Source organism: Puntigrus tetrazona, unplaced genomic scaffold (assembly GCF_018831695.1).
Source record: "Puntigrus tetrazona isolate hp1 unplaced genomic scaffold, ASM1883169v1 S000000769, whole genome shotgun sequence".
Classification (NCBI taxonomy): domain Eukaryota; kingdom Metazoa; phylum Chordata; class Actinopteri; order Cypriniformes; family Cyprinidae; genus Puntigrus; species Puntigrus tetrazona.
In genome coordinates, this window is record NW_025048378.1 from 250,031 (window position 1) to 275,000 (window position 24,970).

The 24,970-nt window shown below is 38.8% G+C and overlaps 1 protein-coding gene across 1 annotated transcript in view; it reads right to left on the bottom strand.

Moving 5' to 3' along the window:
• Positions 1-14,865: 14,865 nt before the first annotated feature.
• gfra4b (GDNF family receptor alpha 4b) overlaps positions 14,866-24,970 on the bottom strand; it is a 60,342-nt gene continuing 50,237 nt past the window's right edge. The window contains 6 exon segments of the mRNA XM_043233186.1: positions 14,866-15,767; positions 15,770-15,845; positions 17,286-17,446; positions 20,380-20,514; positions 21,721-21,830; positions 23,345-23,690. Of these exon segments, the coding sequence (XP_043089121.1) occupies positions 15,706-15,767; positions 15,770-15,845; positions 17,286-17,446; positions 20,380-20,514; positions 21,721-21,830; positions 23,345-23,690 (890 nt within the window). The 3' untranslated portion in view covers positions 14,866-15,705.

A 24,970-nucleotide genomic window follows, 5' to 3' on the forward strand; every position in this document is an offset into this window, starting at 1 on the left:
AAGGATCTGCACGACACAATGTAAATTCATACTGTATTCATATCATATTGCAATGCTTTTTATAACAGATACTGTATACTTCCCGTCACTTCTGTTTTTGTGACAAAAATCCTTCAGATTCGATGCAGAGAAGCAATAATGTGGGTTTCAACCGCAGCCAGAAGTGAAGAGCGGCTCCTCGAAGGACTCGGCTGCGTTTCATTATCATCAGGCTGACAGCAGAGCAATGATTATCCTGAGCTTTGCCAACACGGCCCGTCCGGCAGCTGCTCGGTCCGACCCACAGCACATAATGTACCTGCACCAGACGCCTGACTGGAATACTGCTCATAAACTCTTTCAGATGTCGCTCTGACCTGCCTCGCTCAGCATGTGAAGACTTCTCCATGCATCTCGAAATAAAAGATGCTGGAGACGGGGCTCTCTCCTGAGCTCGCGGACGGCATGTGCTCGATTCATTAAATGGCTCAAAGCACTTTGGAGAGATATCGTTAATTGCTATCAGAAGCTCTGACGCACGCGGGAGCATCGATGACTGTTGTGGAGTATTTTGGTATTTCAGGCTGCAGGTCGGGATGTACTGATATCAAATGAATACTTCTGACATTGTCCTTTAAAAGAGACGCGTCTTTGGACCTCGCGGATCGAGAAGCACTGATGAGCATTCAGAGAGTTTGTGAAGCATGAACCCTGCTGAACTCTACACTAAAACTCAAAAATAAATGAAGCTGTTTAGAAAAAAAAACTAAATAAATAATAAAAAAAACTAAATAAATAAAAAAATAATATATATATATTATATATATATATATATATATATAATATATAAGTATATATATAAATATATATATATAAAAAATAAACAACTAATATAAATATATATAATATATATATAATATCTAATATATATATATATATATATATATATATATATATATATATATATATATATATATATATATATATATTTTTTATTTATTTATTTAGTTTTTTTTTTATTATATTATTTATATATATATATATTTTTTTTATTGTATATATTTATTGTATATATTTATTATACAGTATATATATATATATATATATATATATATATATTTATTTTATATTTTGACCTCAATGTGTTGTGTTCGCTCTAATATGCATTATCAACTCCTTTTATTAATACGCATGAGCCTTTCCAAATCCTACACGTTCAATAGAATTTGCCACAGGTTCACTTCACCTTAAGTGGAGTAACTTCTACAAGCAATATAAATGCTCCTGAGCACGGAGCCTGCACCGTGTCCTGCCGTAACACACTGCAGCGCATCGTGAGAGCTGCTGAGAAAATCATTGGTGTCTCTCTCCCCCCTCTCTTGGACATTTTCAACGTTCGTCTCACACGAAAAGCCACCAGGATAGCAGGAGACCCCACCCACCCATCCCACTGCCTCTTCAACCTGCTGCCGTCGGGGAGAGAGATGCATGAGTCTCCGAGCCAGAACCAGCAGGCTCAGGGACAGTTTCATCCACCAGGCGGTCAGGAGACTCAACTCCCTACCTACTCTCCCTTCACTCACCTCTACCTCTGGCCCCTGCTTCAGGCCTCAGACCTCAGACTGTGATCCCGCCCCCCACATAAACTCATAATCTCAGGGTCTACACTTTTGCACCTCAACGCACTACCTCACTTTAACTTAATTTAATTTTCCAACAAGTGCCTTGTCTGTATGTTTAATGTCTGTATGTTTAATGTTGCACTATTTATATTTTAGATATTTTAGATATTTTACCATTATTTTATTATACTTTAGTTTTTTTATTCTTTTATCTTTATTCTTTTATTCTGCATGATTGCAAGGTCAGAAGGAAGGAATTTCATCTGTGCTGTATGTTGTACATAGAGCATATTTGACAATAAAGTTGACTTGACTTGACTTGACTAAATTTCAACTGTCCAAGATAAGGGTATGAATTTTTTTTTTTAATAAATGTATAAATTTGCTAAGATGTACGGAGTGTAGTTTGATGTGAGGAAAAAAATGTAAGCAGTTTATTAAAATGCTACAATTTTATACTAAAATTTCACCAATAAGAATGTGAAAAAATTAAATACATTTAATATTATTTATTTTATTATAAATATTTTTGATGTCTATTTTGTTATTTTAATTTAGCATTCATTTTTTTAATTTAATTGTATTATTTCTTTTAATTTTCATTGAATTACAGAGATATACAGTACGTGCTGTTGTAAATAACGTTCGCACTCATCCTTTTGAAACCCAAGAAAATCCTCAAGCGCCACTGATTTTCATCTAATCATAGGGTGCAAATAATCCACCATCACCGAGAAAAACACACTTAGGGAAAGTCGAAATGCATGTCTGGAACGACTTTCGCATTGAGTTTGTGGAAGAGAGCCGTACGCGATTATAAGTATGCATGCAGCTTGGTGCATGCTTTGCAAAAGCACTTCATTTCACTAACTGGAGAAGCCAAAGTGGCCTTTGAGAGCGCCTGTATAATCGGCGCACTAACTGCGGCTGAAATAAACCCTAAAAAATGCTAAAATCAATATGCAACGCACGTGCCGGGCAGCAGGGGGCAGTAACACAATGAGCCAGAGAATGCTTATAAAAAGCAACTAGCCCCTGCACTCCGAGATGCATAAACTTTCTGGTTTTCTGATTATAAAACGCCTGCCAAATGCACTTTCTCGCGCTTGTTATTTAGGCGAATCATCATGAGAAGCACACACGCTCATCATCACCTTGTTTATTTATTTAGCAAATGGAAGGCCGAGTACAGCGGCGTCTACATGCTGGCCGGCAGCCATATCCAGCCTGGCTGGGAAAAAACCCACATATGCATAGCTTAGAAATAATAATGCTTCTGAAAGCAAAGTGTCTAGATTGCATCATAATGGCCGGGGGAAAAAGATCCGCACTGTTACCTACGCCGGTCTTACGGGACATAAGAACACTTATTAGCGCTTTAATGACTAGCATCTCGGCCTGATTGCGTTTGAAGCACCTGTCTGATTGCATTCGGGCCGAGGACTGATTGCAGCCCGCTACCAAAGATGCGCAAGGCAAGTTACGAAAAACAGCGGCCGAACGCGTGGCCGGAGGGTTTCGGCGCATTTCGCCCATGCAAACGCAGGGCCGGATCTCCCTCGTCGCGCGGAGGTCAAGCGAGTTTGCGTCGCTCGTTATTTTCTCCTGACAGAAGTGCCTCTCGCTGCAAGCCGAGGGAGCGTTTCGGAGGAGGAATCCATCAGGAGCGTGCGCCCGAGGCCTGACTGGATGGCCTGGACCGCATGTGATAGACAGCTTACTGACAGACAGACAGACAGACGACTGGACCGCAAGAAAGACTGAATTCTGCAGATGATGCATTGAAATAAAGGAGAGGCATAGAAAAGCAAGAAATCAGAGACAAAGGAGTCTGTATTCTATAGCTGCATCTCTATCTGCCCTTGTGGGCTTCATTCAGCAGCAGAACTCAGCTTCAGACAGCACAACCATGAACAATATGTTCATTTATATATATAAATATATATATATATATATATAGGTCAATGACATAACACTCGTTTTGTCCCGTTTGTTAATATAATCAAAAAGGCACAGAAAATGCGGTTTGCATATACAGTAATAAACAGCTCTACTCTAATGAGCACGAAACAATAAAAGGTTCATTAATAGATTAAGGTCTTTAAAAGAAGGCCTAGCATAATCTGTCATTTTTATATTTTAACAAAATGGCTTCGCAGCTGATTTGAAACGTCTCTCTGTGTTCCAGTTGGTCAATGCATTGAGAAGCGTACGTCGGTGTGCTGAATTATTAAAGAGACGGTTCAACCCAAAAAATATCACCGATATCAGTTCTGGTTAGCAATGTAATGCATTGCATATTCAGTGTGAGGGATCTGGTTTTGTTTTTGCAACTAAAAACGAAATGAAAACGAAGGATGCTAGGTCTGACTCGAGTTAGCAGTATGCAAAATGTTTACATTTCTAGCAAATATTATTTTAAAGGGGACACCGGGTGGCCATTTTCCACAAGTTGGCATGATTCTTTAGGGTCTTCGTGAAATATCTGCAACATGTACTGCTTTGGTTAAAATTCATGAATGGTTGTGTATAACAACGCCCTTTTTACTCTGCTCACGGCGACCCGTTTCGGTGCACGTCTCTTTAAATGATAATGAGCTACTTGCCAAAACACATTTACATCCAACTTCAATACACCGCTCATTCATTCTTTCTGTATACCTAATATGCCAAAAAATCTAAAACGTCCTTCTCTCGTCACATTCTTTAAGGGAATATGCATACGAATCACATACATTAATCCACGTCTTGCATTAAATCTAGAGAAAATTGAGTACAAAGTAAAACGCTGTTTGATTCCCTGGACATTGCTGTCATTTGTTCAACACTAAGCTTTACCTCGCTCTCCACATCAAAACTGACGCTCCACGCTGGATTTCGTTAAGCACAGCCTGCTTAGATTTAATTAGCTATCTTAATTAATTGACACTGACAAGCTCTGTTAGACCGCTGGGGCAGATCGGGCTAAAAGTGCAACTTTTAGTCTTTCTTAAAACAAACAACGATGTGTAAAAGAGAGCTGTGCAAAAAAAAAAAGAAATCGATGTTGCTATTAGCAAGAGGACTAGTTAGCATGACCTAGTTAGCAGGAGACTGATAGATATTCAGCATCTGCTTTCAAAAATGATATTTCACCATTCGCACCCATTAGAAGTGAAATACGTAAATTAAAAAGCAGGCTATCCGCGTGCAAAGATGGCAGACTTCGGTCTCCAGCCGATCAACTGCTATTGAGATGAATGAGACCTGTTCACAACGACCCGCTGCCATCATAAAGTTTTTACCCAAAACCCAGCTACATTAACATCCATTATTCACGTTAGAGCGATCGATGAGAGCCAGAATCTTTTTAGAGAGCGCAGTGTCGTCCGACCAATCAACACAGGCCGCATTAATTGCCTGCTGAGTTTTCGGGCGAGCGATCTAAACAGCGCAACTCATCTTGACTATCAATCTATGGACGGTTTTAATCACAAAGGTTTCCAGCATTTATGAGCTGCATGGGCCTTTTTCAGTTATCGAGAGCGCTGTTGACATCTCTCATCCCTGTTTGTCTGTTCAAGTTGATGCCGAAGTGCATCCCAATTAGCAGTTATATAATGAGAGAGAGGTACTTCAGCGCAATCATCAAATAAAGCGCTTTCCCCTCATCTCAAAGGTGAGCAGAAAGCATTCGTGCGTTTTCTGCTTTGAGGAGGCGAAATATTCTTTACTCGCCTTCTGTTTCCATTTGGTCCGTGTATTGACCCGCGTTCCCTCATTCCAGCGGTTATCGAGCTCGACGGCGCATCTGACCTTGAGTCTGCTAAACTCCGGCAAACAGGTAATGCGTGGAATAAGTTATAGCACGACCTGAGCTGTTTATGAGCTTTCGATGCTTTCAGGCACTGGTTTATTGAGCAATACAGGACAAAAAAAGATATCAGAGGAAGAAATTTCGCTATTTAGTTAATGACAGAGAGGAGACGGTTTTGTCACGCAATGGAAAACGGCGCTTTGCAGCAATTCATTGCGGAAAGCAGTCGCTGGCGTTTATACGGCAAGCTAATGCACGCTGCTAACAGTGGAAATTTATTTAAGGAAGCGGAAATGGATTTAATATCAAAGAACAAACATTTTGGACTGATGTAACCAACCACGTCAATACCGTCCTCTGCGACGAGGCACAACTTTTAAGACTTTACCCAGTGCACAGTAGTGACCAGTATCGCATGAAAAGAATTTAATGACTCGCTTTATATCGAAACAAGAAATCGGGTCGTTCCCTTTTAACAGAACGAAAAGTGAAAAGAGAGCACCCTCGCTGAACTGCTCGCTCCAAAAAAATGGTGGTTTTGAAAGAAACTAAAGTGCAACGCTAGTGCATCCGAAGATGTAGCTTGATTTGATAGAGGCCGAAGCTAGTCATCCATCCATTATTGAATAGAAATTCTACATGGCTGTGTATAAAAGATGACTCATACTGCATACAGGTACATCTGCCTAAAATATTGACGCTCTCAACTTTTAGGAGCACATACGCTGATAGCCTCAAAGCATACAGACTTGGGCTGAAAGCCACAAAACTTCAAACATTTAGACCTCATGGGGTCTTGTAAGACGTAAAGATCAAGAAGACCTAGGCCCTGCTTGCCCTTGGCATCAACATTCATCTTCGATGATTGGATCACAAGTGGGAAGGTGAGAGATTGTAGTTTGTTAGTAGCATACTTCTCAAATGTGTCTCCCGTGACAGCTCGGGATTGAATTTTGAGCAGAGGGTCACTGATTTCGTGACCTGGTACACCTCGCTGTGTTTCTGCATGTTGACAGAGCTGGGAAGATTCATTATAAATCGTGGTTTGATTACAGATTGCGTGATGAAAACTGTGGTTATAATAGTTGTGTAATAGCTTTTAGATCACTTTGTTTTGCCATTTAACGTCCCATGCTGAATATCAGCATCATAAAATGGATTAAACATTTCCCCGTGACGGGATAACTAGAAGAAGTGCAGTGGGTTTGTGAGTGGATAAAAAACCTTTTTTAAAAGCTAAAAATGTAAAGTTGAACTAATCTGAAGACGCAACTAAAAATAGAAGCATTTAATCTGTTTAGAATAACCGCTAAACGAGATTCGAAGAACTGTAAATATGCAAAAAATATGCAAAAACGTCAATTTCCTCAGTAAATATTAGAGGTTTTGGGCGGCCAAAAATATCTGCGAATCCCTGAATATCAACAATAAACATTAATAAAGATGAAAGAAAAGTTACAAAGGACAATGATTCCCTGGACATTGCTGTCATTTGTTCAACACTAAGCTTTACCTCGCTCTCCACATCAAAACTGACGCTCCACGCTGGATTTCGTTAAGCACAGCCTGCTTAGATTTAATTAGCTATCTTAATTAATTGACACTGACAAGCTCTGTTAGACCGCTGGGGCAGATCGGGCTAAAAGTGCAACTTTTAGTCTTTCTTAAAACAAACAGCGATGTGTAAAAGAGAGCTGTGCAAACAAAAAAAGAAATCGATGTTGCTATTAGCAAGAGGACTAGTTAGCATGACCTAGTTAGCAGGGGACTGATAGATATTCAGCATCTGCTTTCAAAAATGATATTTCACCATTCGCACCCATTAGAAGTGAAATACATAAATTAAAAAGCAGGCTATCCGTGTGCAAAGATGGCAGACTTCGGTCTCCAGCCGATCAACTGCTATTCAGATGAATGAGACCTGTTCACAACGACCCGCTGCCATCATAAAGTTTTTACCCGAAACCAAGCTACATTAACATCCATTAGTTAGAGAGATATAGCCGTTAATGCGAGCTGTAAAAATGTCGATTTTGTCGATTTCGGGTGAGCTATCACTTTAAGCTACATGAATCATGAGGTACATGACACTAATGCTGGTTGTTAGCTGTCCTGTTTTCGTCTGCACATTTGGAAGAGGGTTAAATGGGGTCAGCATGTTTTTCTTTTCCAGTGGATTGGCAGAGGGACGGCTGGGGCAGAAGTGCCTGAGGTCTCAGGTGGAAGGGCTGCTGGGCAGCAGGACACGGCTCCCCAGAGAAACACAGGACAAGAGACACGGGCCGGGTCCATCCAGCTCATCTCCTTTACTCTTCAGAGCGCAGCAGAGTGGAAGCTTAGACAAACATCTCCCATCGCAGGCATGAGATTGCACACAAACACACACAAAGAACAAATTTGCTTTTGCTGATGCACATGAGATGCTTTAGGAACGATGCTCCAGGGATGCGTTTTTTTGGAAAAAGCTGATCTTGGACAGCACTTCCCAGTATTCACAAACAAAAAAGAAAAAGCAATGGAAATAGCTTTTTAAGTTAGGCGGGTATCGCGTATTTTCCCGCGCTCTGTTATATCGAGTAATTAATCATATTTTAGCTGAGCGGAAAGTTCACTGCTGATGATTAATTCACTGAAATACGGTTAGCTGTGGCCCTTTTTTTACTTGTGTGTTATTCCGTGCCAACTCAACCAAAGGTCCCCGGCTCAAATTTTATATTTTACATATTATTCTTCTGAAGACATGTTTATGATAAAAGCCAAAATATCTAGATACATTTCTAGTTTTAGCATTACTTGCTCTTTACTTTTACTACATACCCCAGAGTCATACTGAGACCACAATATCTATATATAGGGCCTTATAAATGAAGATGTGAAAAGGAAGTGCTGTTTCTCCATTTTGAATGGGTCACCATTGGAAATTGATGAAATAAAGATGTAACAGATGTTACTAATAGAGCTAACGATCTCTGTGTCAAAATAATATCATGAGGCTGCCATCTTTTTAAAGTCCCTTTTTTGAAAACCGACCATTTTCAATATCATGTGATAAATATTCATCCATGACTTTTAATATCTTGGCTTTCACCATTATACAAGTTTATCTTTCTTCAAAAATATTAACAACATTATCAAAATGAAAAAACTTGAGCCAGGATAGTTCGGTCGATGTCTCTGTGTCTCTAAGATTTTCAGTGACTCTTATTTTGCGATTTACATTGCTACACCAATAAGCGGGACAAAAAACTGCATAAGCCATTAAATAATTGACTTATTATTTATTCAAAAGCACACTGCTTCTTTTCGTGATTTGTTCTATTGAATGTTACTCTGAGACGGTTTATTCTGCTGTGGCTTAGTTAATGCATCAGCTATTATTAACTAACAATCACAAATGTAATGAATGACAATATACTTATTCAATGATATAGTCAAGCGCATCGTGAAAGTTGCTTATATCTCAGCAAAACTGAGGCATAAAATTGGCCAAAAGATACAGTAAGCAACTAATTACATCTACTTAAATACTGAGAAAAACGTTCGTTTGTATGTCGATCTTTGTTAATGCTAGTTAATAAAAACGCCACTGTATGTTGTCGGTATTGCTGGAAAATAAAAATACACTCGCAATCATGGGGGTCTAAAGATCAGCACTGAATGATCGCTGCCAGTCATATTTGGTCAGCAGCACTCATGCCATTATAAATTCAGCAACACTTCACATGCTGGGGCTTTGGACTGAATTACCTTGAAATGAAATAGAAAAAAGTGGAGTCTGATGCAGTCATATGTTTAGATGGCTGCCGCAGATGTCTCTAATCATCTCGAACCGCCCGCGTTCACTCCGCTAGTTTTCATTTGACTGGCACGAAGCGCAGTTATGGATCTGTATTTATTTATTTAAAGTGCACAAAACCCAAAACGCTTCATTTTGAGGGTTCTCGGCGTTCTCTGTCTCCTGTTTATTACAAAGCTTGTGTTTCCGATCCATTTCGAGGCTGCATTTCAGCCTCTTAATATTTGCAAGTCCACGGGTTATTTACTCTGCTGGGCTGGTGAAATATAAAAGCGTGTAAACGGGCGGTCTCATTATATGAGGTCATAAGCAGAATGTGCTCAGAACCCTATTTAAAGATCCATCAATATTAATGTAGGGTGTAATTGTCTTTTTCTAGCCGCAGTGTTCGAAAGAACCCCCCTTTTTCTTAGTATTTGCAATTTGTTTGGTTTTAATCAGCAACTCCCAGGAAGCACATAAACACCAGGTGATTTCAACAACGGTTTCAAGAATCGAACGTGGGCGCTTATATTGGGTTACGCAGTTGCGCTTTTGAACAAGAACTGTTTGTTTTAGCCTTAAGACAAAAAACCCCAGGAAAATTAAGTTGACATGCAGCATGACTTTGCTTTCAGCTTTGTCTCAATGTTTACAGCAATGAGATAAAAATCGATCATAATTCCTTCTACGCCAATGCTGGCTTTGGAAATAATGGAAGTTGTGTGTGCGAGTTGCTCCACTGAATGCAAACACACCACTGGGAAAAAGACAGACAACATCCATAGGAGACAGACAGATATACAGGACAGACGCGGCTAGGATGCTGTTATAATGGCAAAAGGTTTCGAAACCCTGCCAGTGCACCGCTCTATCGTTTTTATTGATCGTGCAGGGATTTATAATCACAGTTTGGGATGAACTTTGGAAAAAATGAGGACGCCACAGAGATTATTCCATTGCCAAGTTCAGATTCAGCTTCTGTCGGTGCAGAAGGAATCTTAAAAACACACACACACACACACACACACACACACACACACACACACACACACACACAAAAAGCCCTGCACAGCTGAGTGCTGACATTTCTGAACAAGTTATGAATATTGTGATATGTTTACCATCTAACAGAACAATCTCTCCAAATGCTCATGGCAGCGTCTCTTTTCTAAAATCAAAATGAAATGTCAAACATAAAATCAATGACAGGCAAACACACAAAAGTGGACAAGCTCCTGACAAGCAACTGACCTGTCCGTCAACTCCCACGGGGGTTATGGATTATTACTGCTATTATTTAGTTATGTCAAACGATTTATCACGTCTGAAATAAAATGTACGTGTACTATGTTTATTTATTATGTATATAATAATACACACAAATACTGTACAGTATTACTGTATATCGTTTATTATATATTTAATATATAAACTTTTCATAAATGTATAAATGCATTTATTTGTATTTATATATACATAATAAATATAAACATACATATTTTATGTAAACAAAAACGTATATTTAATTATGTGTTTAGTCATACATTGGCAAAAAATAATTAAAAATAACAAATATCGATGCGGCTCCTTTAAGGCCCGTCACTATGCATATTAAAGAACCGCTTCAGACAGTTTATGAAACATGAAATAGTTTACTTACACTTTGCAATGTTTCTGCTGTCAGATGCAATACAGTTGTATCTTTCAACAAAAGTCTCTTTACACTATGCCTCGTTTACAAAACAATCTTCTGTCAAAAAGCTCCAAACAAACATTAGCCGAATCTTCCGACGCCATCTTGGACGTTATTAATATCAACAGTTCTCCCTTGATAAAAGCAAATGTACGTGGTTCTTACCTTAAAAGAACAGTTTCACTGGTGTGAAACAAGGCGAATTGCTTCTATTTCTTTCTCAAGCTCCCCTCAAACGTCTGTTTCTGGACGTTTGTATGTCTTTTGACCAGGTATGAAATTCGCTAAAAGGGTGGATTGCTTTACGGCAGCAGCAAAATCACGTCTGCGGCCATGTTTATTTACTGTAATTACGACAGTTATTTCCGCTTACTTCACTGTAGAGGGCACCAAAGTGGCAAAAATACACAAAGCTACATACAGGTGCTTTAAACAAATGCTCTTTTTGTACTGAGAATGACGTTTTCTATCACAAATGGGGGGAAAAAAAATAGAAATCATCACAGAAACGCTAAAGGTTTCCGTTACAAATAACATTATTAGCGGATGAACCATAAACTATCACCAAAAATGAAATGGATAAAGCTTTCAGTATGTTTTAACGGTACAAAGACCTCTTACATGTTAAACGATCAATGACATTTTTTATTTATTGACTTTTTCACACTTGGTTTCAACCAATAGCGTGGTTACCAAACTTACTCTAATAAAACAATGGTTAATTTCCAGAAGGGAAGGAGTGTGTCCTGGGCCCGCTAAGGTTCTCCATAGATCTTAGTCTGGTTAAATGCCTTATTGAATTCAACATAGATGACAAGATCGATAGACTTTTTATAGCACACACTGTAAAAAGGTCCAAGATAATGCATTTTCCACAATCCACAACTCAAACAAACTGTCAGGGACTTTTCACGTCTCGAGTTTTTTTTTTTTTTTTAAGAAGTTCGGTCAGCTAAACAATGGGTATGTTCTTAAAATAACTGCACAATTGCACTTTATTTCTATCCCTCGTAGCCTCGTTTTTATTCATGTCAAAAAATTAAACATGGCGCTGAAAGATTTTTGGGGCTCAGTTAACTAAATGCTCTTTTTGAACTAGAGTCGAAAGTTTTAATGGTGCAAAGTTGTCAAAAGAAAATCAGTTGATTTCTCGTGTCATGACTCGTGACCCTTTAAACGCTTTCTTCACACTTGGCTTCCACCGTTTCAGGGAAGTTCATGTGGTATATTCTGCTCACGGGACACAGTGAAAAAGAGCTCACCCATCAAATGTGTATCTCTAGTCGCTACTGTCTTATTTTGCCTGACTTAACATTTTCTGGGATACCCATCAGCAGGATCTGATCGGAGTGTGTTGACACATTACAGCCTTTTACGTCTACCGTGATGAAATCCTAAATACCGTAAAATGGTTGCAAGCCATAATTTGAGCTGGAGATGACAGAAGGCCGGACACCCGAACGCCTGAGAAACCCAGAGCATCTTGACACGTTCACTGTGAGATGAACGAAGCCCACACTGCACCCTGCGAAGTAAAAGATGGATTTAAGCGCTAAAGGGTACGGAGATTTACCGTTTTTTCGAGAATGAATGTCAGCGGTACAACCTGTCACCTTCTGTCATCTCTGAGCGCATTTCTATTTAAAGCAGGGCGACAAATTGCAGCATGTATGTTTAAATATGCAGAGCTGCGTTTCGCACGCGTGGAAAGTTATATAAGCTGGTTTTAAAAGCTGTGAAATAACATTAGCTCACCGAAGCCGCACACACACACAAAGTCACCGTGACAGAGTTTATTCAGAATAAATAACGGCGACCCAGATCTCTCACTGGATCGCTCTGTGGAATACTTCATTTCAACACATATTCAGATAAATGCATCCAACAATTACCTGTGATGGAGATGTCTGTGGCGTATTGAGATGGATGTCTGTGTGATGATGTGCTGGATCAATGAGCGCTCTGGGATTGAAAATGGACAGATGAGGGCTGGAAAGATGTTGTATTATAGCACTCTGCCCTTTCGGGATGGGGTCTTTTTTTAAATGAACTCCTTTTAACACGCCTCGGCAAATAGATATAATTGATTTTCCTCCGGCGCCGCGATTATATGGGCTTAGTGTAAATATTATGCGACCGGTCCAAAACGCCAGGCGCTTGTTGCGGAGGGTTTGCAAATGTCAGCTAAAGCAAATGAACGCGGCGAAAAATGAACCGTGGGCCTCTGTCACAGAAACCATTTTAATGGCGCACAATTAGTTTGAATTACTTTGCGTGATGCATAATATAAGTATCCGTGCTATTATGTGCACTTTTTAGACTTGTTGGCTAAAAGTAGGAAACCAATGAATACACCGATTTGTAATGAATGTGCTAGGAGGAAAAGGAAATTAGAAGAAGAAGAAAAAACGCTAATTTTTGCTTGAATATGGGACTTTTTATTTAAGAAATCCGTATCTGCGTCTGGGATCTAATCAATATAATGTGTTAAATAGGATTGGAATGGAAAAGCTGCATTATAACTGGGCACGGGGCCAAGACGGGAGCAGCGTTTCTCCACGTGCGTCTGAGGATCTTGATATCCTGCGTAATCGGGTAACAGACCGTGATGAAAGCGTCTGACTGAGTTTGAGTTATTGCGCTCAAAATCCGCTTCACATCATCACTCAGCCCGGTGTACATAGACCGACCAACAAGACATGAACTGACATTGTAATACCAACAGTTTTCCTCTTTAAGATTGTACCTCATGTGCGCAGGAAAGACGCGTAAAGCTGTACACGGCCACATGACAACAATAAATGAATGAATGCAAAATTATATGAATATTATGCAAAACTGTCGCTCTTCTTGCCAGATTGCATCTCCAGCATTAATTTCAAACACTAACAAATATTTAATTTTATTGATAATTCTTTATCTATATATTAGCGCTGTCAAATGATTAATAGCATCCATGTTTTTGCTTGCATCTGTGTTTATTATGTGTATAAATACACGCGGCGTATGTTTTGAAAATATTTACAATGTATATGCTTTTCTATGTTATTAATATCTAATACTATATATAAATATATGTGATATATAAACAACATAGTTTTCTTGAATATACACGAGCATGTGTTTGTATTTCTATACACACAATACATATACATAGTACACACACATATTATGTAAACAAAAACTCGGTTAATCGTTAGACAGCACTGCTATATATTGATTATATATCTATTAATTTAAGAGTAAATGTTAAATAAATTTAACATATATTCAGATTTTTAGATATTAAATGATTACTGGCATTTCTGTTACATGTGTATATATATATATATATATATATATATATATATATATATATATATATATATATATATATACACACATTTAATTATTGTTATTTAATTACATTTTGAATAATTCATTATATATTTTATTATATATACAACTTTCAAATATCACATCAGATAAAATAGTATATTTCACTTTTTTTTTTGCTTTAAATAGTTTTTTTCCTTTTTACATTTTTACAATAAATGAAATGTATATTGTTAATTGCATTAATTGCATTTTCATCAGCTTTATTATTACGTCATATCAGATGTAGGTTGTAACATAATTTGCAGTCCCATACAAAATAAAAGCGAATAGAGTTCTCAAAAATATATATATCTTAGCGGAATTAATGGCTTTAGCACGGTCAAGTTTTGACAAAATGTTCTTCCCTTCCTGAGATCCAAATAATCCCCCTGCCACAGTTCACTTGATTTACCTGGCCATAAACTATCTGTGTGTCGGACGAGGAATCTCTATAGCTTCTCCTCGCTCTATGAATAACCGTTTCTCCACACTTTTGGCCCCGAGCATGTTTTTGACACACACACACACACACACACACACACACACACACACACCATGTGGAGTTTCACCTGACTAACTTTTCCATATTTTTGTGCCAGTTTGCTCAATGTTTCTGAGGCACAAAGGAACAGCAACAGGCTTTAAATGAACCAGCATCTTTTATTAGTGCCATATGATGAACCAAAGAATGTTCCATAATGAGGTTCCCAGCCTTCCTAAACATCAAGGGCTTTCTTAGCAGCGGCCGGAGCGGGAAACGCCTCCCCTACCACGTTCCCAGCCCTCATATTCCCCACCAGAACCACCGGGACCCCTCATAAACACATCGTATTATACATAAACACACAGTACCGGGCAGAAAATCAGCTGCGGAGATGCCACAACAATCTTTAGTCTCCAAAATCGGTTATTTGCAGTAGCACATTATGAGCTTTAGGTAGAGCACCCAAAGCATTCCCATTCTCTTATTGATCAGAAATAACCTATGTCTTCTCTTCAGTCGAGTTGAACAGAATGATATTAAATCGCCGCTTTCCTCGAGGGGATCTCCGGAACTATAAAAGGAGAAAAAGCTTCATTTCTCCCAGGAATTGATTTTGGAGTGCTAGAAGGTTATTTGGCCTTTAGAAACTTTTGAATTGGCTCCCCGCCCCACAAAAATATGATTTGACACCGAAACTCTCAATGAACAGCACAGGTTCATGTCGACTCTGTGTGACTCTATGTACATATGTACAGGCAGGTTTCCCGAGGGTCTTTGTGTTCGACCGACCACATTCGTTTCTAGAAAAGTGCCTCGCGAAGTCGGATTCTGGAGGTTTAACCGGCGCTTCCACAGAAACAGATAACACGATGACTTCGATGTTAGAGAAATGAGGCCGGCGTGGACAGTTTCTCCAGCTCCGGAGCCGAGCGGGCTACGGTTTGGTCCAAAATCACGGGCCGGTCGGAATAGATGTCCCGAACGCCTTGAGTCTGTTTACTGATCACAGCCGAGCGAGAAGCTGAGGAACACGCACATCCAGACGAGCGGCGCCGCGCGGCAAACACACGAGCCGAGTTCTGCTGCGTGTCGAAGGACGCCGTCGAGTCGGACCAAAGCCTCACCTTCACAGAGTCCTGAGGGACCAGAGGAGACAACATTACCGGCGTTGGCAAACCAGACCACATTTACATTCCCGCACCCCGAAAAAAAGCGCACCGTTTAACGCAAGATTGGTCATGTGCTCGTTTAATGGAAATTTTCCCATTAAAAGACAGTAGCTATTCGTGATTTTGGAAAAAGAGTGGCTCTTTTGAACTGAACTGGAGTCGGGAGTTCTGAATCAATTGGAGCGATTCCAGTGTAAATGACTCACTCGGTTGAATCAGTTTGCCTTTAACCCTGGAAAGGCGAGTTTTTTAACCTCCGCAATGGCAAATTTTAAATACTACACTTCACCTGTCTGTGAACGCCCAAAATTCTAATTAAATAATAAGTAATTGGTATAATAAACTCTTTTTCTCTGAATTTTGAGATATAAGCTTGCAGTTCAGCCTAAAATAAAAATGTGGTCATGAACTACTCTCGACGAGTAACGCCTTTGTTATAAATGAAGATATTTTTGATGAAAAGCAACTGAAATGAGGTCCAGAAACGTAGTAAAACCGTCCACGTGACATCAATGGATCAACATCAGCGTTACTCTTTTAATTCACTTTCACCATTTTAGAAAGCATCATAAGGCGTGCACGTGCTTTCCCGTGAACGTAAACCACACTGATTAAAACACAACAACAACTGATATGTCCTTGAGGAATCTCCAAAGTGGAGGAAGACATAACTGATGCTGGATAAATGATTGGATGGTTGGATAAATTGTTATTTTTGTGCAAAAAAGTCTTCTGGCAGCGCTGCAAAGGTTGAGCCACTGATGCCACATGGACCGTTCGCATCTAGTACGATATATTATTATTTCAGTTGCGTCGCTGTCTACGGAGGGTCAGATAGCTCTCGATTTCATCCGAAATATCTTAATTTGTATCCGAAGATGAACAAAAGTCTTGCGGGCTTGGAACGACACGAGGGGGGAAAGCAATTAATGTAATTAACCAACGGAATTTGCTAAAGTAAATAAGTATTAAAGCATTACAATATGGTGCCATTCCAAAAAATAAAAAATTCATAAATTGCGTTACTGGAAAGTAATGCATTTTTTTCATTACTTTTATGCTTTGTCACTTAGGCTGGATTTAATTTTTATCATTTGTAAAGGCCCTTTACATAAAAATTGATGTCCTGTATATTATTTAAAGCAACTTTGTTTTTACAAATTTATAAGCAATGCAATATATCACTTGCTATTTGAAAAAGTAATCCGATTATGTTACTTATTTCTCTTAACCCCTGAAATTTAAAAGTGCAAATTGCTGTACATTTCATTTTAGTTTTTATAAATCATGCAGCCCAGGTTTCACCGTGAGAGAGTCCCCGTTTGCCGTTTTGTACAGCTCTAGAAAATCGGCACGATTTTGCACTGGTGAAATGGCTCTTTAAAGCCGTAACGGCACGCTCCTCACCTGTGTGGGTCCGGCCGGGCTCAGAGCGCTCTGTTCGGTCTCCGTCGTGACAAACGCAGCGGTCCTCCTCGGCCCTCGCTCCGTCGCTGGGCTGAACCGCGCCGCTCGGGTGGGAGTGGGCGTGAAGTCCAGTCCGTTCCCGAACGTCAGGAGAGCGTTCCCTGTTACACAGACCAGACGTCCTCATCATTTCCATTCGTGATATGAGCCGCTCGTTTGGATTGCGCTCTCAGCGGCGCTCAGTATTCGGCTCAGGCCGCTTCCGCACCTGCCTCTCCACATCCTCTCATTAACTCACAGATGAGTGGCTTGACCAAACATCCCTCTCATCCGCTCCACTCGGCCGTCTGAGGAGTTACTTCATGTGAGAGATCTCTGTTTGAACAGGAGCGAGGAGAATATTGCCACGGAGTCGGCCGTATTGATGAATCACGATATATATAATGCATAAGGATCAGGACTGGAGGAGTGTGACTGAGAGGGGGAAGGATATCAATCAGACATTCATTTCTGCTCGCTGCTCAGAATAAGCCTTGCACTTCAGAGAGCTCTTTACATTTTCAAACGTCTGCGGCCTACTCCACGTCAGATAATAAACGGCGGCAGAAGAACTAAATGCAGACCGTTTAGGGTGTTTCTTCTATATCGGCACAGTGACGTGCACAAGCAAACTAATTTCACTAGAATTTATTTTGTTGTTTTTGTCAGTTTTTTTTTTTTTAATTTGAAACAAAAAAATAATCGCTTTGCAACATCTCAGTGGCCGTAATCATTGTAGTGGGAATGACACAAACATTTTTATTTTATTTTATTTTATTTTATTGTTCATATGAATTGTATTATTAATTAATAATAATAATATAATTAATATTTATATAATGTAAATATTGTGTTATTAGATTATATTTTGAATTATTAATTTAGTTATTAATTTTTTATTATAATTTTTGTATTTATTAACTATAACACAAACTTAGAATATATAAAATACTATGACAATACAAACAAACTCTATATATATATATATATATATATATATTAGTTTGTATATTCATTTTTATTTTTATTTTGTTTGTAATTTCATAGCAGTTATGCATATGTATTCTAAGTTTGTGTTATTATTAATCCTGACAATACATTTTAAAAATATTTTACGTTTTGAAAACATTTGACTTTTATTTATCAAAAGTGACTGAAAACTCTATATAGTTTAAATGTCAAATAAATATTGTTCCTCTGAACTTTCTATTCATCAAAGAACAGCAGCCTTCAACATTGACAATAATCACACACGATGCTAAAAATAATTGATAATAATCACACATAATGAAATGTTTTTGAGCAGCAAATCATTATATTAGAATGATTTCTGAAGGATCATGTGACGCTGAAGGCTGGAGTAAAGATGCTGAAAATTCAGCTTTGATCAGAGCAAAAAAAATGCATTTTATTAAAATATCATCTAAAAATATGAACCATTCAATATAAAAAAATATGTATTTTAACAATGATATAAGCATATTTGAAAAAACTAAGATGAAAGCATGTGATCTTAATGTACAACATAAAAGTATGTTCTTAGTTTCATTGTTTGGAGTTTATATATATTATATAAATAAATCAACACCTGGGATAAAAAATGCACATAGTTGAAAAAACACCCACTTGTTCTGTTAACATTTCTTATCATCTTCATGTTAAATTCTTCTAATAGTCCTACACAGATAAACCCTGTTGCTAAATATACCCCAGAACAAGCCACAGGCAGACAATCCTGAAGACTGACACTCTTCAAATGCTTTTCTAAAAGTATGTCCTGGTTCTGCTCAAGTGGAGAATCAGGACGCGGGCGGCGAGAGACAGATGAGGTGATTTCTGAGACGTTCTGAACGCCAGCTTGATGTGACATACAGTAAAACCCATACGTACGACTAATGGCGCAAGGAATAGCAAGAGGAGACTTCATACTGTTCGGCGCTGCTCTGAAGGACGTTCAGCTTCGATTCAAACTTGGGTGGCAAAAAGTAATTATGTTTATGTCAGCATTGCCTGTTTAGAAAAGAAATGCATTTCCCTCCTTGCCAACTGCTGGGGCCTTCATTTGCAAATCTACATGTGTTGTTTCCACGCATGCAGCGCTTAAGATTCATTTCTGAATTTAAGGTTCAGAAACTTCTGACTATGATAAATAGAGATCCACTGATACTAACTCTCTCAGCCGATAACGCTAGCCGATTATTCTGAATAATATCGGCCGATACCGATAATGATAGCTTCGTTTTCTTTAAGAAAAAACATGCAGCATTGTTAACGCAGGTACTGTGTGACCCCAAAGGTAAATGATCGAAATGATTCGAAGCTCTGATATGAATCAAATGATTTGCCATACACGCTTCGAAACGGCGAATCGTTTTGTGACGCAGCCATTTAACCGATTCTGAATTTCACAAATTGCTATTCGTGACTTTTAAAGTCGTGTCAAGCGATTTTGAAAACGAGTGGCTCTTTTGAACTGAACTGAGTCGGGAGTTCTGAATCAATTGAAGCGATTCCAGTGTAAATGACTCACTCGGTTGAATCAGCTTGCCTGTTCTTCGGCCACGTCAACGCTCTAGTTTTATAAAACTAACCGAAAGCATGTTCTGGTAAAAGCACTCCGTTAATATGACAAGCTGCATTATGATCGAGTCTGTGGCTTAATTCAATATACTTTGAATAGTTTGAGCACTTCAGTTTAATTGGTGACATTTCAATGGGAAATCGGTTCAGGTGCATTGATTGACAGGTAAACGGCACACTTCACTTTTATTTTGTGGATATTTCAGCTGTTGACTGACAACAAAGCTAAAGAGGAACCTGCTCTGCCTTTGTATTAAGTGTGCATCCTTGAGAGCGAAATTATATAAGCATTGTTTTATGTTTAGGATAAAGGACAAGCTTTTCCACCGCCTTCCGATTAACAGAAAATAATTGGCTCTGAACACCGGTGTATCCCTAATGATAAATCTGTTGCGTGTGGCATTACAGTGTGGACTAACAGTCACAGCACATGACGGAGACTCAGATGATGTACGGCACGGGAGCTTTGACTCACTGAGACAGACGTTGTTGGTGAAAGAGTCCAGGAAGTCCGTGCACTGATCTTTCAGGTTCCCGCTGGCTGAACACGAGCACCAGGGAGACACGTCGGATGTGGAGTTGTCCACGTAGTTAGGCGTGATCGGGCTGCCTGCGATACCAAAACACATCTGTGATTTCCCATAATCTGATCAGCACACACAATACTGCACAACAGATGGATTGGATTTCATTAATCTAAACATATGCTGTACAGACACAAGACTCTTGTACAGACTTGATGATGGAGCTGTAATATACATATATATATATATATATATATATATATATATATATATATATATATATATTTTTTTTTTTTTATTTTATTATTTTTATTATTTTATTATTATTTTATTATTATTTTTTAATTATTATTTTTTTTTATAATTAATAATCAATTTGTTTTTTCAAAAGTCATCTCTTTAGCTCCAAGGCTGCATTTATAAAAATAAATAAATATATAAATAAAAATACAGCAAAAGCAGTAATATTGTGAAATATTATTACAATTTATTATTACAATTTTCAAAGTGTTTTCTATGTGAATAGATGTTCAAATTTAATTTATTGCTGTGATCAAAGCTGAATCAAAGTCTTCAGTGTCGCATAACAGATGTTTTCAAATAAATAATAATAATAAAAGTAAACATAAGTAAAATATAATAATAGCTTAATTTGATTTCTGGAGAGACTGGAGTAATGATGCTACAAAATTCAGCTTTGCATCACAGAAATAAATTACATTTTAAAAAACACTAAAATTGTTAATTTACAATCTAATACTATTACACTTACTGTATTTTTTAAATTGAATAAATGCAGCCTTGGTGAGCAGACGAGACGTCTGAGAAAATCTTAATTATAAACATTTGGCCGCCAGTGTATAAACATATAGATTAAATATTATATGTGTGTTTAGAAAATCAAACTTCCCGTCAGAAGTGTGTCTGTGGAATTGAACATTTTGTTTAAAAGGGATTCTGTTTGCTCAATATACAGCGAATGAACACGAAGCAGAACTAAACAAACAAAAAAGGCTCTGTGTAACAGAAAGCCTCATAAAAAATATTGCATTCAATCTGTTTTATTGGAAGTGAAATCAATCCCTCCATGACTTTAAAAGTGGCCGGAGTCGTTTTATAGTCTCTCATCACAGACGCACAGGTGTTTCTCAGAGTAAGGGAAAAACCAAGATACCAGTCTCCAAACCACCTGCATCGGCCTTGCTCTAGTCTTAATGGGCAGCCACAGCCATGCATGCAGTTCCCTTTTCATTTTGCGTAACGATTGTCTAAAACAGCTTTAAAGCACTCACCTATCAGTCCAGTGTAAGCAATGAGACACGCTGCGTAGTTGCCCTGTTTGCAGCCGCTGGCAGAACGCTCTTCTGGCTGGCAGTCGTACTGAAACTGGGCCAAACGGGACCTGCAGAACAAGCACAGCCGTATATGCATGGACAGCAGCCAAGGAGACAGAAGCGTCCTAATAAGTGTGTCGGCCGTACTGACATAATCACGAGAACCGACGTCTGAGGGGCTTTTTGCAGCGTGCTGCTTTCCGGCTGATTTTTTTTCTCGAGTGTGACCACTGCGCCCACGTCTTTCGAAGACATTTTAAAAGACGTTTTGTTTGTTGTATTTGACGGACTTCACTATTTTTGAAAACCCGTTCAGCCCATCTCCGGGTCTGGCGATGGCACTTTTAGCATAGCTTAGCATAGATCATTAAATCCGATTAGACCGTTAGCATCTGGTCAAAAATGAGCTAAAAAAGGGTTAAGATATCTTTCCTATTTAAACCTCGACTCCTCTGTAGTTACATCACGTACTAAGACTGACGGAATATGAGAAATTGCGATTGAAAATGCTGAGGACTATTTCATCATTGCCGCCATGTTACGCAGCAACATTCCTTGATTATTACGCCGGAGCCATATCAGCCTAGAACTTCACAGCTCTTCATTTTCTATCCGTCTAAGTACATGATGTAACTATAGAAGAGTCAAGTTTTAAATAGGAACAATATCAAGAGATGCTAACGGTCCAATCAGATGCAGTGCTCTCTACTGCCACTAAATCTGGTTATGCTTCACCATAAATTGGACATCAAGTGGCAACCCAACACAGTGCCAAAATTGACTTTTAATGTTAAATTCAGAGGATGGGATGCTTTTCTTTTCTTTTGTTTAACATTTTGGCATGTTCAGATATCTATACATGCTCTTTACTTTCTATAGTCATGAAAAATGCTAACAGGGAAAGTGTTAATATTAGCATAAAAAAGAAAACATCTATATTTACTTTTAGAGTCCCTTTACACGTTGATTGTTAAATCATAGTCCATTACGCAGTTAGCATGTGACGCTACCAGAATAGACCGCGCCTGACTTAAATGCCAACCTCCTGACAGCGTCTTTGATATATAGTCATCATCATAATCATAGCGTGCTGCTTTTCTTGACGTCATTCACTAAGGCATCTGATTCAGTTAATCACCCACTGGAAGTCAAAAACGCTACCTTGCAAGCAAATATTATTTTTCATAGCAGAACTGATTAGCTCCCATCTCTAATACCAATTAATCATCAACAGATGGCTTTTTCTCGGTTATTTATAGCGATGGACTGAATAGTGGTGCGTGTGTAATTTGACTTCACGTAACCATGCACTGCTCAATACTTAATGCACAGGTTTTATCTGGACCAGAACATTTCAGGGTCTCGCAGCTTTAATTCGTCCGTCCCAATGCTCGCTTATAAAGACGCGGATTACGAGGAACGTGAAGAAAAGCTCGTTTCTTATCGCCGGTAATACGTGCATGCTCGCTTTTCTCCAGACAGCTATAGAAAAGTCAAGGCTTTCTCTGCCTGGAGAAAAAAAAGAGTGAATGCAAGGTGAGTTGTTTAATCCAGCCGCCCACGAGACACCTCTCAAACTGACCTGCAGACGTAGTCGGCCTTACAGATCCTCATCTGGGAAAGGCAGCTGGGTTTATCTTCTCCCTCGTAGGAGCAGCTGGGCACGATGGTCTGTCGCCGTCTCTCTGAGCAGGCCATGTCGCTGCAGGGGCAGAAGAGCAGCTCGTGGGTGTACTCCGGAGGCACGCGGTCGAAGAACCGCCGCAGGGCCTTGTTGCACCTCGACCGGTTGCACAAACCCGACTTGGTGGAGGGCTTGATGCACGTCGACACGTACTCGGTGCGCAGTTTCTGGCACACGTCGTCGACGTTGCAAGCTTTGGCCGCGTCCAGGCAGCGGTTCACTGTCGTCATGCCCAGCTCAGAATCTGCGGGGAATTAAAGTGCGTATCAAAGCCGTTCTTGAGGACTCGCTGGAACGATCGAATCTGCTCCGTTTGGTCAAAGGGCCTCTGGACGAACCGATTTCACAATATGCAGTATCTCTAATTTTATACACTCGAGTTATATACACCTCGCCTATGAATGGTACAAAAAAATGTTAAACAGACTTATTAAGCGCAATAAGCAGTGAAAAAGACCTCTTCAGGATTGTGAATTCAGATCACGTTTGCGTCTTATTGTGCTAATGCTATAATGTCATTATTAATAGACCTGAACGTGTGGATATGTTGTCCTTCTTTGATTTCAGTGATCTGGACCACGAGAGGCTTCTTGCACTACTTTTGCTTTAAAAAAAGAATTTCATTTCAGTTTGGATTTCATTTGGAGTTTCAGTCCTCTTTTTTCAATTGAATTTTTAATAGGCTTGTTTGACTTTTTACTCTTTTAGCTTTACATTTTGTCAATGGCTTGTTTACATTTATGCGAGACAGCGGCTTGATTTACCCGTCTTAGTTAACTAGTTAAACTTAGTTAAAGGTTAGTTAATCCAAAAAAAACGAAAATTAGTCCATGTTGTATTCACCTTCGGTGTATCCTAGATATATATGACTTGACTCCGATTGGATTCATCTGAAAGAAGAAAGTTATATACGCCTAGGATGCCGTGAGGGTGAGTAAAACATGGGCTAATTTTTATTTTTATGCGAACTAACTCTTTAAAATCAATGAATCACTTTAGCATTTTTATATTTGACTACAGTGAAGACTGTGCAGTATTTTACTAAAATTAATGATTTAATTTCTGACTACGCTGTACAAAATGACCAAGATTTTAACAGGAAAAAAAATACAGTAAAAACCTGTTAAATGGTTAACACCAAATTCCCTGCATTGCATTTCGAATTTTGTTTAAATTTGATGTTTCTTCTAAGTTTTTCGTATCAGTTATGTTTATTAGGGTTGCGTGTTACATCTAATATCGTTAAATGAATGGTTATTGCATATTTCAGTTTGGGTCTCACTCATGTTTAGCGTTTCTGTGAACGACACTGAGAGCCTTCTACATATGTCACTGTTTAAAAGCTGCTTGTGACGGGCTTTGGTTCGTCATGTGACTTTCTCATCACCACCTGGTTTTGGTGGTTATCAGTGCAAACGAGATAATTAAATTACGTAACTGTAAATTTAAGTTAAAACCTTAAAACCTAAAACACTGTTACCGTATTTTTACTGTAGAATTCCGTCAACCACAGCTGGCAGTTTT